The sequence below is a fragment of the Dromiciops gliroides genome, chromosome 2 (genome assembly GCF_019393635.1).
Source record: "Dromiciops gliroides isolate mDroGli1 chromosome 2, mDroGli1.pri, whole genome shotgun sequence".
Lineage (NCBI taxonomy): Eukaryota > Metazoa > Chordata > Mammalia > Microbiotheria > Microbiotheriidae > Dromiciops > Dromiciops gliroides.
The window spans coordinates 500,838,193-500,857,402 of NC_057862.1; the positions used below are offsets into that span (position 1 = coordinate 500,838,193).

The 19,210-nt window shown below is 37.2% G+C and overlaps 1 protein-coding gene across 2 annotated transcripts in view; it reads left to right on the forward strand.

Annotated features, from left to right (window-relative positions):
• Window positions 1-19,210, forward strand: part of EIPR1 (EARP complex and GARP complex interacting protein 1) — a 230,028-nt gene that overhangs the window by 131,986 nt on the left and 78,832 nt on the right. For both annotated transcript variants that reach the window (XM_043985117.1, XM_043985119.1), the window contains one exon: window positions 18,075-18,231. In XM_043985117.1, the coding sequence (XP_043841052.1) occupies window positions 18,075-18,231 (157 nt within the window). The remainder of the gene's footprint in view (window positions 1-18,074; window positions 18,232-19,210) is intronic.

The following is a 19,210-nucleotide window of genomic DNA, read 5'->3' on the forward strand; positions in this document are numbered from 1 at the left end:
CCACCAGTGTAAGGTTGCTCTTGCTCCACCAGGACAGCAGTCCCCAGACAGAGAGAGCGACTGACCTCGAGTTCGGGAAGTGACTCCAGAGCTAGCGTTCCAGAAGTGCCCTCTAACCTCCCTTCAAGCTGCCTATACCACAAATATTTTTTACCACAATGTGTTCACTTCCCCCAATTAAAGCAAAACATGTTTGTGTTTTTCTTGTTTCTTATCCTAATGCTTAGCACACAATAAGGGATTAATAAATGCTTTTTTATTCATTCATTTATTTTCTTGATTTATGAGATTTATAATTATGAACATATATTCATAATGTTTTTATATAATATATATATTATTTATAATATAATGAATAAACTTCCCTTCCTTGTTTCAATCTGTTGATCTCCAGAACAATTTCCCTCTTTTCCTGCTGATTTTAGCGCCTAGATTAGTTTTTTACATCTACCCCTACCACCCTTTGTTTTTCATATCTATGTCGATGATCCTTCTAATACACTGACCTCACAGTGACTTTTCATCTCCTTTGTACTTAACTTAATCCTAATAAGTTTAGTTCTGTCCTAGACTTTGTCATCATTCTGTACTTTTGTACCCCCAAGATCTTATAATCGAAAATTGGCCCAATCTCCTGTTGTTCCACATTGCTGTCTGTCACTTTTCCTGAATTCAATTCTAATCTATCAACCTCTTAAGTATCCATTATCTGCTGAGCACTAGAGGGAGTTCTAAAGACAGGGGCCAAAATGCTGTGTTCTCTGGTGTCATAAATGTTGTTATCCATTTTTACCTTGACCTGTGGCCCTTCAACTCCTCTTTATTCTCCCAGTTCCCCAGTTTACCCCTGTTCTATTTTTCTGGAATTAGTGGTCAGCCATTTCATTGAGGTGCTTTCTCTGACTATTTGGAAATATTTAGACATCTTAAACTCAATATACCTGAAACTGAACTCGTTATCTTTCTCCCCAGTCTTCCTTTGCTTCCTAACTTCCTTATTACTATTATTGCTATCACACTTACAATCACTTAGGCACTCAACTTGAGTGTCTTCCTTAACTTTTCAATCTGACACCCCATATCTAGTCAGTTGCTAGGTTCTCTCATTTTAAACAACTAAAATCTCTTGGATATGACTACTTCTCTCCTTTGACATTTCCAGCAACCTGGTTTGTGCAGACCCATAGCACCTTCTGCCATGAGTATTGCAGGAGTCTCCCAGTGGGTTTGCCCATGTCAAGTCTTTCACTATTCCAATCCATCCTCCACTGGACTGTCAAATTGATCTTCCTAGAGCGTAGATCTGACCATGTCACCCTTCTTCCCCTGTTCAATAAATTCCATTGATTCCTTCTTATCCATAGGATCAAATATAAAATCTTCTGTTGGGCTTTTAAAGCCCATCATAACCTAGCCCCTACTTACCTTTGCAGTCTTCTTATGTTTTATTATTCTAGCATAGAGAAATTTAGTGACTTATCCAGGGTAACACAGATAGTGTCTGAACTGAGGTTTAAGTCCAGATCTTTCTGTTTCCAAGCCTAGTCCTTTATCTACTACACCATATTGCCTTTCCTTTGACATCCTGTCATTCCTAAGCTGCTAAATTCTGCTGAGAAAGTCATAAAGCCCCACCCATTTTGTCCTTCATAGATTTTTGCTTTATAACCCTAGCAAGGTTATTGCTGCCCTTCAGGATTTTTATATATTACTTATCAGCTCTTTGTTACAGTCTCCTTAGTGTCTTTTCCAGATTTTCTTCTCAAGCTCACATTTGTATGTCATTTATAGTATACAGAATGTTTTACATAGATTATGTTGCTTGATTCTTACAACAGCCCATTAGGTTAGCTAAAACCAATAGGCCACATTTAGATACTTTAAGATTTGATAAGCATTTTCTGAAAGTAACGTTGTTAGCCCAGTTTGACAGATAAGAAAATCGAGTCACAGAGAATTTGTGATTTGTTCAGTCACATTAGCTAATAATAGGTGACAAAGCTGAAACTCAGTTCTAGGGTCTTAGATTCTACATAGTGTTCTTTCCACTCTACTAGCTCTTTTATCTCTAAGAATTTCTTCTTCTTCTTCTTCTTTTTTTTTTTTTTTTTTTATGGGGGTTAAGTGACTTGCCCATGGTCACACAGCTAGTAAGTGTCAAGTGTCTGAGGCCGGATTTGAACTCAGGTACTCCTGAATCCAGGGCTGGTGCTTTAACCACTGCGCCATCTAGCTGCTCCTAATTTCTTCTTTAATGTCTTTTTCTAGTTCTTCTCTCACCCTTATTCTACACAGTTCTGTCTTTTTTTGGTCTTCTCTCAAATGGTGCTTTCTCCTAATTCCATTATTAAAAATTGTCATCTTCATGTGGATGATTCCCAAATCTACATCTCTTACTCTCTATGACAAACTAGCATTTCTATCAGACATCTCCATCTGTATATCCCATCAAAACTTCAAACTCCATATTCTCTCTTAACTATTCAAACTCCTTCCAGTGAGTTGCCTAGTCACATTTGTTCTATCTCCACTACACATCTGATATCTGTCCCATTCTCTCTGTTCACACAACCATTGCCTTTGCTTAATTCTCATCACCTCTCACCTAGACTATCAGGATAAATCATTTTAATTGGTTGTCCTTCTTTAAGTCCCTCTCACTTCAATCTGTCTTCTATCTAGTGTCCAAAATTATCTTATAAAAGCTTAGGTTTTATTTTGTCACTTTTTCACACAGAAATATTCAATGGCACCCTATTGCTAGAGTCAGGAAAACCTGAGTTCAAATCCCATCTGATACATACTAGCTTTATGACAAACAGCAAGTCACTTAACCTATCAACCTTAGTTTCTTATCTGTAAATATGGACAATAATATCCTACCTTAGTACTTATCTTAGAGTGTTGATGTAAAGTTCAGGTCTGACAATGTATGTAAAGTGTTTTGTAAACTTTAAATTACCATATAAATATCAATAGTTATAATTATATTTATATTGATTCTGGCAAAACTAGACTACTAGGTATTCCCCAAATTCAACATCCTAACTGACACCTCCATTCATTTATACAAACTATTTCCATTGCCTGGAATCCTTATTTTTTTGCCTGTCAAAATGAGAATCTTCCTTCAGAGTTCAGCTTAGGTCAATTAACTTCCAATTAAGAAACTTTTAAGTATCTAGCATGTTCAGAGCACTGTGTTGGGTGCTGGAGATAAAAAGACAAAAATCAGAGTAGTCCCTGCCCTTGAAGAGCTTACATTCTACTGGGGTTAAGGGATACATGTATATGCATTTCCTTTGCATACATTCATACAGGCCTTCCTAAGCTTCATTGAATTCTTCATATTTATATTTTCTTATCGCTCGGTAAAATTCCACATATTCATATGGAATGAAATTTGTACAGCCTCACTCCCCAATTAATGGGCATCTACTTTGTTTTCATTTATTTGCTACAATTGTAGCTATAAACATTTTTGTACATAAGTCCAGACAGGGATAGCCTGTGTAAGGCATGAAAATGAGAGATAGAATGTCATTTATAAGGAGCAGCAAAGAAGGTCAGCTTCATTGGATTTTAAAGTATGTGAAGGGGAGTAATGCATAATGAGCCTGGAAAGGTAGTTTGGGGCCAGATTGTCAGTGGCTTTAAGTGTCAAAGAGGAGTTTTTATCTGATCCTGAAAATAGTAGTTTTATCAAGTAGGGAATGTCATGCCCTGTGATTTAGAAATAGAGCTTTGATGGATGGTTATAGGATAAATTGGAGAAGGGTGAGATGAAGCAAAAAGACTAATTAGGAGGCTATTGCAGTAGTCTGGGAGAAAGGTGGTAGGGCCTGAACTAGGTTGGTGACCATATGAGTAGGATAGATGGCTATGGGAGATATTGTGGAGATAGAATTGATAAGACTTGTCAAGTGATTGGTTTTGTGAGGTGAGGGAAATTGGACAGTTGAGGATGATTCCAAGGTGGCTATCAAGGTGGCTAGAAGAATTATGGTGACCTTGAGAGAAGGAAGAGGGGTGGGTTTGGAGGAAAAGAGAATGACTTTTGTTTTGGATATGTTGACGTTAAGATGTTTACCAACAGTTCAGAATATACAAGGGGAAGTTGGTGATATTGGACTGAATATCCAGAAAGAGACTGGCTATTTAAATCTGCACACTTTCTACCTAAGGATAAACATATGGGAACTTATGAGATCACCAGGAGGGAGAAGAGAAGGAGAAAGAACCTTAGGATAAACCTGCAGGTAGGGAGTGGGACATATGTGAAGATCCAGCAAAACTGATCGAGAAGGGCCAATGAGACAGGAAGCAGAATCAAGGGAGAGCAGTGGCCTGAAAACCCAGACTGGCAAGTGTTCAGGAGTAGAGGGTGATCTACAGTACTATAGGCTTGCTGCCAAGGAGGCCAGAAAGATGAAAATTGAGAGAAGTCCATTATATTTGTCAGTTAAGAGGTCTTTAAGCTGTTAAATTTCAAATGGAGGCTAACTTTTAGAATTTGGGCATATAAAAAGAAGAGAAATAATAGTACAGCATCTTGAAGGTATGATCAAGTGAAGGATTTTTTAAAGTCCTCTGAGTTTTTCTGCCCAACTATTTTTCCAACTTCACCTCACACTTCAGCCAAATTGTACTCCTTCTTCCCAGATATCCTGTGCCTTCCTACTTCTGTACCTTTGGTTGTGTCTGAAATGCACCTTTTCCTCTTCACCTTTCCCATCCCATCCCTCCCTCCAATATCTGCATGCCTCTTGATATCCTACAGATCTTTCAATGCCCATCTCCAATGCCATAAATGTAGCAAAAGAATCCTTTGCTTTACTAAAGCTTTTGCAGTTGGATTCTTTCAAATTGAAACTTGTCCTAGGAAATTTCAAAAATGATTTGATTTAGGGGAAAAAATCATTTTACTCTTTAAGCCTGTGCCTATTGCATAAAATGAGACCTGCCTGTATTTATTAATTCACTGCTGTTGTAGATCAGACCCCACCTAATCAGACGCCATTGTGCTTAGATTCTATGACTTGTGTCTGATTCTTATAAGTGCCTGGACTCTCTAAAAATAACCATTAGATTTTTAATATACAGAAGTATTCAAGCTACTACAGCTAGTGATCAGATTCTTCCCTGAAGCAGGAGGATTGCTTCTTTAGTTATAGCCTACTGTAGATGCTATTCGTGTTCATAAAAGGTTCTAATCGCCTTTGAATTCCACTGCATCTTTTGACTAATAACCCAGAGCAGTACACATTATGGGTAATTCTTGAAGCTTAAAGGCTGCTTCTCTATTAATTTTACTTTCCTTATCTTTTTATCTTACTATCTTTTTGCAATTATATCATAGATTATAAATAAGTAGTAGTGTCCAGTTGAACTTAAATGCAAAACTTAGTAATCTATATTTCATAGCCTTGGATTTGGAATCAGAAGAGCTTAGTCCTCATTTGACCTTTGCCATTGACTCAAATAATTTAACTTCTCTGATCCTCAGTTTCCTTGACTATACAATGAGTAAGTGTGATGGACACGATGGTTTCTAAAACCCTTCCATCTTTAATATAATAGAAATTTGAGGACTTTCTTTTATCAGGTTGAGTTAAGATATGTGAAATGAATGAGTGTTAGATATATTACACTTACAATCATTGAAACTAGAAGGGACCTTTGAGGTGTGAGTAAGATTTTCCCCACCCCTTAGTTATAAGAGATTCAATATAGTTATAAGTGATTTAATTATGATGATAATAATTAGCATGTTAACTGAAACAATTGTGATTTATTATATTTAGATATCTTATTTTAATTGTATTAGTAGATTAAGTCTCTCTTCTTACTACTTAATAATGTCAGATGATACTTCCCAATGTCAAGCATTAAGTAGTATCAGAAGATACAATAGTCAGCAATACTATATTTTAGAAACCACGAGTGATATGCCTGACTCAAGGGAGTCATGCAGCTCACTAGTGATATGCTAGACTAGAAGGGGTCATGCAGCAAAATTATGGCCCTGTTGCCACAAGAAGACTGGTAAGAGTATTGGAAAATGCTGACATTTGTCACTTAGGCAGTTTCAATATTTCCTAAGAAGATGCTTTAATTTTAGATACTTTTAATTAGTATGGTATATAAGCATACAAGCTCTGAAGGGGTATAAAAACTCGTTGATTTTGTAACTCAAGGTCTTTCAGCAGACTCATCCCTGCCAGAGGCTGGCTTCATTGTGAGATAGGCCTTCTTTCAATAAACCTGTTTTCAATGGCTTGGAGACTTTGTTGTTTCTGTTCCTCCATTGGACTTAGTAATTTTCCCGACAGAGGTGAACTAATCTACTCAGTAAATAGAGCACTGGGCTTGAAGTCAGGAAGACCTGAGTTCAAATGTGGCCTTAGACAGTTATTACCTGTGTGACCCTGGACAAATCACTTAACCTCTGTTTGCCTTAATCCACTGGAGAAGTAAATGGCAAACCACTCCAGTATCCTTGCCAAGAAAACCCCAGTCACCATTGGTGTGCTGTAGTCCATGGGCTCATGAACATTCAGACATGACTGAATGACTGAACAATAACAATCTGCCCTCATTTTACAGATGAGAAAACTTGGATTCACTTATGTGAAAAAACTTTCCCCAGCCATGTAGCTCGTTATTGCCAGAGTAGAAACTTGAAAGGTGGTCTTCTGGTTACTAGTCCAAAGCTTTTCTATTATATAATATCACATTATAGACAGTTCAACTGATCAATCCATAAACATTTATTAAGCATCAACTCTGTGCCAGGTTCTGTGTTCAATTAAACAGACATTTATTCAGTACCTGCTATGTGCTAGGGGCTGAGAAAGATATGAAGTTTAGGTCAGACAAGGTCCCTGACTTCTTTAAACTTATGGTTTATAAAACAAATGAGGAAACCAGAGCTCAGAGAGGTTAAATAACTCGTCTGAGGTGGTAAAATTAATTGGCAGAAGAAGGAAAGGAACCCAATGCTTCTGTCTCTTCAGAGCAGTATTCTTTCTCCACTACTGCTTCTCTGGGTAGGAGCCAGGGTTCTGGCTTAATGGAACTTGTAGTATTGTCTGGCTAAAATTGAGGAACATTTAGTCAGAAAATTTAAATGTGTACCAATTTAAATAGTAAAACAAACATTCTTATACTCTAAGTAGAAAAAAAAAGTAGCCCCTCATTTTGTTGAATCCTACTGTAGAGCTTTAGAGTGTTGTTAGTCTTGTTTTCTTGACTTCAATATTTAATCCTCAGTTGTTAGTCACACACATCATAAGTATTTAATTTCTGTCCCTGATTGGTAATATTTAAAAATTTTTTTCAATGGCCTAATCATGAGATTTGAATAGCTAGTGGCATATAGTGGAAAAAGCACTGGAGGACTTTTGAAGCAAGGCCTGAGTTTGAATTCCATCTCTGACACTTAACCCTGAGAACGTCACATCTGTCTCTCATCAGTTTCCTCTCATCCTTGAGCATCATAATATTCCTAATACATATTTCACAGTTATTGTATGTTCAGTACTTAATAAATCTTGTGGAATTATATGGGAAGGAAATAAGCATTTATATAGCACCTACTGTGTGCCAGGCACTGTGCTAAATGCTTTACAAATATCTCATTCTTACAACTTCTCTGAGAAGTAGGTGCTATGTTTACCCACATTTTACAGTCGAGGAAACTGAGGCACACAAAGGTTAAGTAACTTGTCCAAAGTCATACAGCTAGTGAGTTTTTGAGGCTGGGTTTGAATTCAGGTCTTTCTGACTCCAGGACTATGGTCTATCTATTGTGCAACCTAGCCACATAGCACATATGGCATACTCTTTTGGATTATTGAAATAACTTCCTCACCAGTTTTTCTGTCAGAAGTCCACCTGACAGTATTGTATAGCACATAAAAAATGAACATAGAGTGTGGACACATGGGCTCAGATTCTGCCTGATCATAGATAGACTAGTCACCTTAGCCTTTCAGAGCTTTAGTTTTGTTATTGGTAAAGTAGGGATGATAATATCTGCAAGAGAGGCAACATGGTATAGTGGGTAAACACCCAGGCCTTGGGATCAGAAAGATCTGTCTGACACATACTAGCTGTGTACCTTGGGAAAGTAACTTAACATGATTTAATGCATAGCTCAGGTCACATCATTCCATTTTTCGAAAACTCCAATTGGCTTTCTCTTGCCTAGTGCATTAACGTCTTTAGCATGACAGTTAGTCTGCAACTTCAGTCTGCCCTTTCGACCTAATTTCATGTGCCTCCTCCTGCTGTATTCTATCTCCATGATATTTAATAATCTCCTAAGTGTATCCCATACTTTCTTGCCTTCAAAACTTTTTTTTTAATCTCCATTCTTATTTCCTGAAAGCCCTCTGATTTCCAACTTACTCCCTCCCTCTCCCATCATCACAAGTTGAAGACCTTTGTTGTTGTTATTCAGTCATGTCCGACTCTTTGTGACCTCATAGACCATTGCACACCAGGCCCCTCTTTCTCAGTCTGTCTAAATTCATGTATGTACATTGCTTCCATTACATGATCTATCTCATTTTCTGTTGCCCCCTTCTTTTTTTTTTCTTGTCTTTCCCAAGATCAGGGTCTTTCCCAGTGAGTCCTATCTTTTCATTATGTGACTAAGTTATTTAAGCTTCAGGTTCCAAAGAATAGTCTGAATTAATTTCTTTAAGAATTGGCTGATTTAATCTCTTTGATGAACAAGAGACTCTCAAAAGTCTTCTCTAGCACCACAGTTCCACAGTGTCTATTCTATGGCACTTCAGCTTTCCTTATGGTTCAACTTTGTTGGCAAGGTGATGTCTCAGCTTTTAACTATGTTGTCCAGATTTGCCATAGCTTTCCTTCCAAGGAGTAAGCATCTTTTAGATTCATGGCTGCAGTTGCTGTCTGCAGTGATCTTTGAGCCCAAGAATATAAAATCTGACATTGCTTCTATTTCTTCTTTCTATATTTGCAAGGAAGTAGTGGGACTAGTTGCCCAGATCTGAGTTGTTTTGATGTTGTTCCAAGCCAGCACAGTGACTGGCACATAGTAGGTTCTTAATAAAGGCTTGTTTCCTTCCACCAAATTATATGAATTCTACCTTCAGAATGTCTCTCATATCCTCCCCTTCCTCTCTGTTCCCACTGTTATCATCACACAACAGACCATCCTCACCATCCTCCTGGACAATTGCATTTGCCTTCTAATCAGTTTCCCTTTCTCCAACCTCTTCCTTCCTGGCCTTCCACCCCAATTTATCCTTTGTTTTGTTGCCAGCCCTTATCCTTATGCATAAATCTGATCGTGTTGCTCCTTTGCTCTGAAATCTTCAGTGACTGCTGAGCAAGGTTTGCACTCTTTTTGCCAGATGCCTAAGGCTCTTAACAGTCTGGTATCACCTTGCCTTTTTAGCCTCACATACTATTTCATCCAGTCCAGGCTTCAGCTCCTTTCACCTAAATACACCATATGTTTTCTCATTTCTGTGCCATGGCTCAACTTTTTTCTGTATACTTGGACCTTATTTATTGTATTCCTTCGTTCACGAGGTTATTTTAAAATTATTTTGATAATTCTTTTAATGGGCAGCTAAGAAGTACAGTGGATAGAGTGCTGGGCCTGGAATCTGTAAGACTCATCTTTCTGAGCTCAAATCTGGCCTCAGACAGTTACTGTGTGACCCTGGGCAAGTCACTTAACCCTGTTTACCTTAGTTCTTCTTCTTTAAAATGAGCTGGAGAAGGAAATGGCAAACCATTCCAGTGTCTTTACCAAGAAAACCCCAAATGGGGTCATGAAGAGTCAAACAGAACTGAAAAAATGACTCAACAACAATTCTTTCAATATGTTTCCTTTGAAATATCATATATTTTATTTTATGCAATTAAAAAACATGTTATTGTGGGGCAGCTAGATGGCGCAGTGGATAAAGTACTGGCCCTGGAGTCAGGAGTACCTGAGTTCAAATCCTCAGACACTTAACACTTACTAGCTGGGCAAGTCACTGAACCCCAATTGCCTCACTAAAAAAACAAAAAACAACACACATTATTATGAGAAAGATTGGGTTTGTAAATTTGACCAGATTAACAAAGTTGCCCATGACACAGAAAAGGTCCCCCCCCCCCCTTAAAAGCCTAAATAAAATGCCACTTACTCCATGAAGCCTTTCCAAATACCCTTGTGGAAAACTTCTACTTTGGGACCTCTTGTACTGCTTGCTTTGCAACTTTCTAACAAGTTGATCTTATATTTTTGTGTTTTACAGTTGTCTGTGTATTTTCTTTTCCTTTTTTTTTTTTTTAAGTGAGGCAGTTGGGGCTAAGTGACTTGCCCAGGGTCACACAGCTAGTAAGTGTTAAGTATCTGAGACCAGATTTGAACTCAGGTACTCCTGACTCCAGGGCTGGTGCTCTATCCACTGTGCCACCTAGCTGCCCCCTTTTCCTTTTTAAATAAACTATAAACTCCATAAGGGTAGAACTGTGTCTTATGAAGCTTTGTCTAGATGTATTCTATACATGCTACTTAATAAGTATTTATTGAATTGTATTAATATCCCTTGGCATTCATGGGACCATTGCCTTCTGTTTACTCTCTTCTTTAGCCAAACATTGTCTATATTTTACTTAGTGAATTAACTAATTTGTGACAAGTGCCTGTCTTAGAATGGTAAACTCTTAGGGCTGGAGGAGACCTTAGAAATTGAGTCCAACCACCTTACTTTAGAGATGAGGAAACTGAGCAAAATGAGACGAAGTCACTTGTCCAAATTCATACAACTAACTACTGGCAAAACCATAACTCAAAACCAGACCTACCAATGCCCGTCTCATGTTGCTCCTTAGTTTATTAACTAAAGAGCCATTGCTTCTTAATGTATGGCTATAATATCCATCAAATGTACAGAGAAGTATTCTCTACTCAAGTCTGAATATTCCATGTCACTGGGAACTTTTTGTTTCTGAAAATTTGTACTTATCAGTTCAAGAAGGAAGTTTACTTGTTTATTCAATAGCTATTGTCAGATGTACTTATATGGGCATTCAAAAAATATTGTAGTTTTCTTCCTTCTTAACATAGCCTAAAAATTTCTCTAACTTATTTGGTAACTGGTCTACCTGAGTTTTGTGAGATTAAAATTGGATATTAGATCATAAATCTACCCTACTTAACCTTTCCCTTAATTTATCTCCCAGACTAGTAAATGGAAGAAGCTTCTGGTTTTCTAGATAGAGCTTTTATTGTATGGTAGTCACAAGGTGATGTTGATTAGAGGGATAGGAAAAGTAGAAATACAATACAAATCATCTTAAGTCTAGGCTTAGTCTATATTCTGTATAAAACTCACCAAAAGCCGAAGGCCACCTTTGGGGCGAGACCGAGTCAAGCGCATGCTGTTAACTGAGAGCCAGGCCGAGTCAAACTCCAGTCCGCGTCTGTCTGTGCAGCGCAGCCAGAAGACCAGTGGAGCAGGACAAAAGGCCCCACTTCCGTTCTCTCCTTGCCTTTTAAGCTCGCACCCCGGAAGTTGAGTGCTCAGGAGGCAATCTGGTGTGCATCGCAGGTGGACTGCTGTGCGTAGCTCATGCTGTTGGTCTCCTCCCCAAAAGGGTGGTCCTAAAAAAAACTGGCGTCTCTCCATTATCTAACCGACTGTTAAAACTTTTTACCACAGTTTTCATTCATAAATTTGTACTAGGTTGGGAATCCTAAAACTTCTCAGACTGCCAGTGGGCTTGCCTGCTTTAAAGTCTCACTCCACTCCAGTGCATCCTTCATTCAGCCACTAAAAGCGATTTTCCTAAGGCACGAGTCTAATAATGTCACCTCCTCTATTCAATAAACTCCAGTGATTTTCTGGTGCCTCCAGGAGCAAATACAAAATTCTGTTTGCCATTCAAAACCCTTCATAACGGTGGCTCCTCCTAGCTTTCCATCTTCACACATCTTACTCCCCAACACGTTCTTTTAGATACAGTGACACTGGCCTCCTAACTGTTCCACTAACAAGATACTCCATCTCTCAACTCTGGACGTTTTCTCTATCTCCTCATGTGTGGAAAACTCTCCTTCCTCCACTCCAACTACTTACTTTCCTGGCTTCCTTTAAGCCCCAGCTAAAATTCCACCTTCTGCAGGAATCCTTTCCTCACTGCCTCTTAATTCCACTGCCTTTTCTCTCTTAATTTTAAAAATTTATCTTGTACATAGCTTGCTTTGTATATATATTTACTTGCATTTATCTCCCCCATTCGGTTTTAAGTTCCTTGGGGACAAGTACTGTCTTTTACTTTTTTTTGTTATCTCCAGTGCTTAGCACAGTGCCTGGCACACAATAGGTGCTTAATAAATGTTTATTGATTGATAAAAATAAGTTGCATGCATGTTTATTTCCTTGTTCTTTATTTGTTTGCATTGACTTTCATCTAATACTGAATATTTGGTGAGTTTCTGAAAATCGCTGCCTTAACTCCTTGAACCTATGGAATACTACTTTCTCAACAAGGCTTTTATGTATTCTATGATCACTGATATCAAAAGGTATATGCTGAACATTCAATAAATGGGTGATATGGTAGATATTGAGGTTATTTATCATTTTATTTCTACTAAGGAGGAACAGATCTAATCAGAGTTCCTTTTGTCTTTTCAATTTTTATTCAGGGACTTTAGAAATTTGACAGGCAAAAGGTCAAGTAACCTGAAAGGAATTTTCTTAGAGCTTTTATGGAATCTGAAAAAATCATATACTCATGTATGTTTTTTTTATCCCCTATTTTATTAAGTTTACTTAAGATGTGGCAAATTGAACAAGATTACAAATTTGATTTGATGTTTGCAGCATTAGGAACTCATTTTAACTCACTAATGCATATCCATTAGTGACTGGAGGGTTTCCCAGAGTGTCCAGCCAGGGTCACTTCAACCTCGTAATAATAATAGTACTAATATCACATTTACCAGCATTTGCCTCACAAATGTGGGGTAGGTAGCTCAAACATTATTTCCATTTTACAAATGAGAAAGTTGAGGTTCAGAGAAAAAACATGATGTATCCAGATAATATATTCAGTAAATGTTAGAATAGGGGCTTGAGGCCAGGTCTTCAAGGACTTTATGCCAAAAATTTTTATAAAAATTCAAAGATTAGATATAGTTATAAGTGCCATGAAAAACTAAAACCATCATAAAATATTTTCTTTCTACTTATTACAGCTTACTCTTAAATTTTAGGAGCTCTAGCTACTACTTCCAAAAATATGGGGACTCTGGGTTGTTAGTGAGATTATTTGAACAGTCATTCAGTGAGCTTGGAGGTTCTGGAGATGGGAAGACAGGTGAGGTCCTTACTCTGCCCCCACCATTCTTAGTCTTCTCTCTACCCCTCAATAAAAGCCATACTCTAGGCTTAAACATAATGACAGCCTGAGTCCATTAGCCCTTCAAAACAGTGGGTTGAATTAGTCATGATCATTTCATGTATTCAGATGGATAATTAGGAATGTGTAATAAGCACATATATATGAGCATATATATATGCATGCATGCATGCATGCATGTTGTATATATCTCTAAAGCAGTAGTTCTTGAGGTCCATGAACTTGTTTTAAGATTTTTTTTTTTACAAATATATTTAGTGTATTTCGTATAAATGGTTCCTTTTGTAATTTTACTTTATTCTGAAAAGGAGTCCACAGGTTGTACCAGATTGCCAGATGATGCAAGATACAAAAAAGGTTAAGAACTCCTATTCTAAAGGTGTTTGATCAGTATAGTGATTCTTATGATTGTTCTAATTACAGGAAACTATTGATAATTTTAAATGTTGTTTATCTATTTCTTTCTTTTTTAATTTATATAACATAACACTTTAATTTGGTGCTGAAAAGGTTTTGTGTTAAGTGTACCACCATCCTTAAAGCTCCTTAAGTTCAAAACCTCATAGTCATTGCCCAAACAGAACAGCTTTCCTACCCCCTCACCCCACAGCCCCATACCCAGACCATACTGGGACCCCCTTCCCCCCCAAACTTCCTGCCAATGTCCCTTTTTCCTTTTTTCTCCTGGTCATGGGATGGATGTGCCACACATAACTTTATGAACAGGGAGTCATCAACAACAATCCTCCAGTAAGATGGAAGAACACCAGGCCTTATTATCTGCCCGGCCACTAAACTATCTGGACCTGTAAACATTACCATCTGCCCTGCTGCTGTATCCTAAGGACACCTTGCCACACACACCCTGCCTGCATCTGTTGTCTCCCCCATTTAGAGTATGAGTTCCTCAATATCAGGAAGTTTCTCATTTTTCTATTTGTACTCCTGCCACTTAACATGGTGCTTGGCACATAGTAAATGCTTATGAAAAATATCTTTGGAGTGTTCAGTTTTTCATAAAAAGCATAGTCACTGGTTTCAAGTTATTTATGATCCTATGAAGACAAGGTAGCGGCATGGAGATTATTTAATGTAATGGACTTATTTTCTCATTTGCATTTTTAGTTTGGGGGCTGAGGTTATTTGATTATGTCAAAGCAACCTCCACTTCTCTCTTTCAATTTATGAAGAAGTAGAATTGACAGTGATTCTCAAAGGGAGTAGAGGGAATTAGATTGATTGCTCTGAAGTGGAATGTAATTGTTCAACATAGGAACATGTGCTTAGAGTTGGGAATGGGAGAAACAAATGAAAAGAAATGTTTGGGATTACCTGCCTAGAGCCAAAGTGAGTAGGAGTTTAGTGTGAGGTGAGAGCCATCACATGGCTAGGTTAGACAGAGAGTTGGACTTGGAATCCAAAGGATGGCATTTAGGAGGATGATGTCTTTTTTCCCCCTCAGTACTTCTCACTCATTCATTCATTTAGAATTTTCCCCCAAGTTACATGTAAAAGCAAATTTTCACATCGATTTTTTTAAAAAGTTTGCATTCCAAATTCTCTTTCTCCTTACCTCCCCACTGCCCCTTAAAACTCAAGCAATTCAATATGTTATACATGTGCAAAACATTTCCATATTAGGTTGTGAAAGAAAACGTCAAAAAAAACTTTAGAAAGAGGAACTAACAAAAAAAATTATACTTCAATCAGTATTCAGATACCATCAGTTCTTTCTCTGTAGATGGATTGCATTTTTTATAAGTCCTTCTGATAGCATCCTGCTCATCATTTCTTACAGCACATTAGTGTTTCATCTCAATCTCATCCCACAATTTGTTCAGCCATTCCCCAATTGATGGGCATCACCCCAATTTTGAATTCAACTTTAAAAAAAAATCTCTTTTAGGATACCAACCTAGTAGTGGTATTGCTAGGTTGAAGAGTATGCATGATTTTATAGTCCTTTGGCTGTAGTTCCAAATTGCTCTGCGGAATGTTTGAATCAGTTTACAACTTTACCAAGAGTATATTCTTTTTTCTTCTTCTTCTTTTTTTGGTGGGGCAATGAGGTTTAAGTGACTTGCCCAGGGTCACACAGCTAGTAAGTGTCAAGTGTCTGAGGCCGGATTTGAACTCAGGTCCTCCTGAATTCAGGGCTGGTGCTTAGCCACTGCACCTATCCACCTAGCTGCCCCACAAGTATATTAATGTCTCATTTTCCCCATATCCCTCACAACATTTGTCATTTTTCCTCTGTTGCCCTATTATGCAATCCAATATGCATGAGGCAGTACCCAGGATTGTTTTGACCTGAGTCTCTCCAATCAATAGTAACTTAGAGTATTTTTTTTTTATATGGCTATAGGTGGCTCTGGTTATTTCATCTGAAAACTTCATATCTTTTGATGATCTATCAATTGGGGAATGGCTCTCTTTTTATCAAATTTGACTTAGTTCTCTATGTGTTTGAGAAATGAGGCCTATAAGACAAACTTCCTTCAAATTTTTTTCACAATTACTATTGCTAACTGTATTGCCCTCCAAGGAGGATGACATCTTTGAAGAAATGGCAGTAATTAGTTGGTGAAAAAAGTAATGTAATAGCATTCTGACCTGATTTTAAAAGACACAAGGGCTAGAAAAGTTGGTGAAGATAGGGATGTGTGTGTGTATATAAATTATATGAATACCTGACTACTGAGCTGAATTCTTCTAGGTAATAATGTGCACATTGTAAGGATTTGGTCAAAATTTACCTCTACTAGGTGACCTGGTGCAGAGGGCACTGGATGTGGAAAGTCTGGAAGAGCTGAGTTAAATCCTTCCTTGAATAACCCACTAATTGTGTGACTATGGGCAAGTCTCTTGACCTTTGTCACCCTCAATTTCTTCATATGCAAATCAAGATATCTCCTACCAAACAGAGTTGGTTTTTTTTTTTGTTTTTGGTGAGGCAGTTGGGGCTAAGTGACTTGTCCAGGGTCACACAGCTAGTAATTGTTAAGTGTCTGAGGCCAAATTTGAACTCAGGTCCTCCTGAATCCAGGGCCAGTGCTCTATCCACTGCACCACCTAGCTGCCCCTGCCAAACAGTTTTAAACAATATAATATGTCAAACCCTTCATAGACCTTAAGTGTTAGCTACCAAATACTAGTATAAACTTTATTTGCACTTGGGAACAGTGCCTGACCACCTGTGATTTCTCTCCTATAAAAGCTTTTTTTTCCCCCTAAAATAGTTTCTACCTTGTGCTTTCTGTTGTTTTGCACTCTGATGTGAGTTCTTATTCATTTGAGGTGACAACCATAATTCAGTTCTCACAGTGTTCTATTACTTTTCATATTGTAAATTGATAATCTGACCTTTAATTAAGGTAGAGTGTAATCTCTGTCTTTTGGGGGGAATAATGTTTTATGTATTTGCTTTGTTTTTGGCATTTCATAATAAGCTGATCTTTTTCTCAGTTACAGTGACATTTTTTTTTCTGTCTCAATCGAATCTTTTTGAGTTAGCAGACACACCTGCAATCAAAGGTGTCTAATTGAAATTCACGAATGACCAAAATCTATTTCTGATATAGATAGAAGTCATTGTAACCTGTTTTCTGAGTTAAAATGGGAGCATTAACATCAGAAAGTTGCAAGTTGCTATTGCTATTTCTAAGCATCTATTCTGTTGTCGCTACAATGAAAGATTTAATTAGATCTGTTTTTACCAAGTAGCTTTAGAACATAGTGCTACAGTGTTGTTAGATAGGTAGGTATGGTTTCTTGAAGTCAAGAAATGTGTTATATGTCTTTCCATACTCCATTATTCATAGCACAGTGCTTTTCAAATAGTTAAACGATTGGTTGGTTATTTGAAATTAGATAACTACATTTCAGAAGTGAAAAGTCAAGACTTAACCTTTTGAAACTAGAAAATGAATATTTGTCTTTTTAAAGTGTCCTTTTTTGGGGGTTTTAATGAGTTCTTTATCCAAAATTTTCATAGGGTTTGTTTGTGAAGTTATTTAATCTTCTAGTGACTTAAAACTTATTTTCTTCCAGTAGTGCTGGTGGTTGGTAATGCTTTTCATTCATATATTATTGTTTTCTGATGAAATTCTGATGATGCAAATATTTTTCAGGATTTTGCTTTCAGAATTAAAAATGGAATTTTATAAAAACAATATCATGTGGATTTTTTAAAATGGTGAATTACAGTGACAGTTATTCCACATATGCTACTAGTTCCAATTTTGGATGACCCAATAAAACTATTGAAAAAATTTTTTAAAAGTTGGCTTAGCCATGGTGGTACTACATAAACAAACACTTTATGACAGTGTTTTCAGATTTGTTTTTCCTTTTACTTGAAGAATTATCTAGGAAGTGGGGAAGAAAATTGATTTTGAGGAAATTAAATTTTCATTTGTAATAAAATGCTGGTTTTTAAAACAAGGGAAGTGACTTAAATGCATGCTGATCATGAGTTGTGCATTGAACATATTTCTGACTTAAGGTGTCTCTCTGTTCTCTGTTTGCTGCTTGCCACATATTATGAAATTTTAAATATTTTAAAGAGCAGATGTGAGCTGATTTTAGATTTGTGTAAATGTTGATGCATTGTATACTGAATGTGTGCCACATAGCATGCTCTGTTGACATTATCCTCTATTGCTTAGCTTCAGACAGTAAAGTCATGACATGTGCGGCGGTGTGGAGGATGCCGAAGGAATTGGAATCAGGCAGTCATGAATCCCCTGATGATTCATCAAGCACCACTCAGACCCTGGAGCTACTCTGTCACCTTGACAACACAGCCCATGGCAACATGGCCTGGTAGGATTCTGCATATTTTATATACTCAGAACAAGCCTGAAGGATAGACCAGAGCTCTTAGTTTGTACAGATTTATATTGCAGAAGCTATATTACACACTTAAAAACTATTCTTTTTTTCCTCAAAAAATGGTACAAATTGATTTTTTTGGTCCCAGATGTTTTGTCTATTAGAAACATTTATGTGTAGTCCTGCCACATGCACGGCTGAGCAGCCTGTCTCCTGTCCTTCTGTGCTTTTTTACTTTCTTATAAAAATCAGTGTTGCACATGGCTACTTGACTTAATAAAAAATAGCCAGTCATTGAATAGTACATCATTTTTATATTTCTCTTTAGCTTCATACCTTTTATTTCAGAATTTTTAGGCATAAAATTTTAATTTATTGTTTCAGATTAAAATGAATAATTTTTATACAGTATGGAATTATGTATGTATGTATACACATATATACACACATTTATACACAGACATATGTATATTTATATAGCATGTCTTACAAATACAATGTGCCTTTGTAGTTTTATTTCTCCCATCTGATGTTTGAAGTGGAAGTAATTCATTGTATGTTCACTAGCCAGTTTTGTAGATATCTATAGCAAAGGATTTTACCACAGTTGTCACACCCACCACCTTAAGCAATTATTGCCCAACATCTGGTCAACATCAGCAATATAAAGTATAGGAATAGGGGAAGAACTGGAAATCCTTTTTAGAGTATAGAATTACATATGACCTCAGAATCATAATGGCAAATCCTAAGTAATTAATGGATCCCATGCTGGGGGGACAAAGGAGTAGGGATGAAGAGAGACCAGAGTGTGGATTTGTATTGAAAAATATAAAAATAGTGGTCCTTTTTGTATTTGGAGTTTTAGAAAATTGATCATGTCCCCTTCTGTGTACAATCATGTTTTGGTAATAAACTTTCAAATGTCAACATGGGGAAGGCAACCTTTTGCTGGGGATTATCCAAAGTA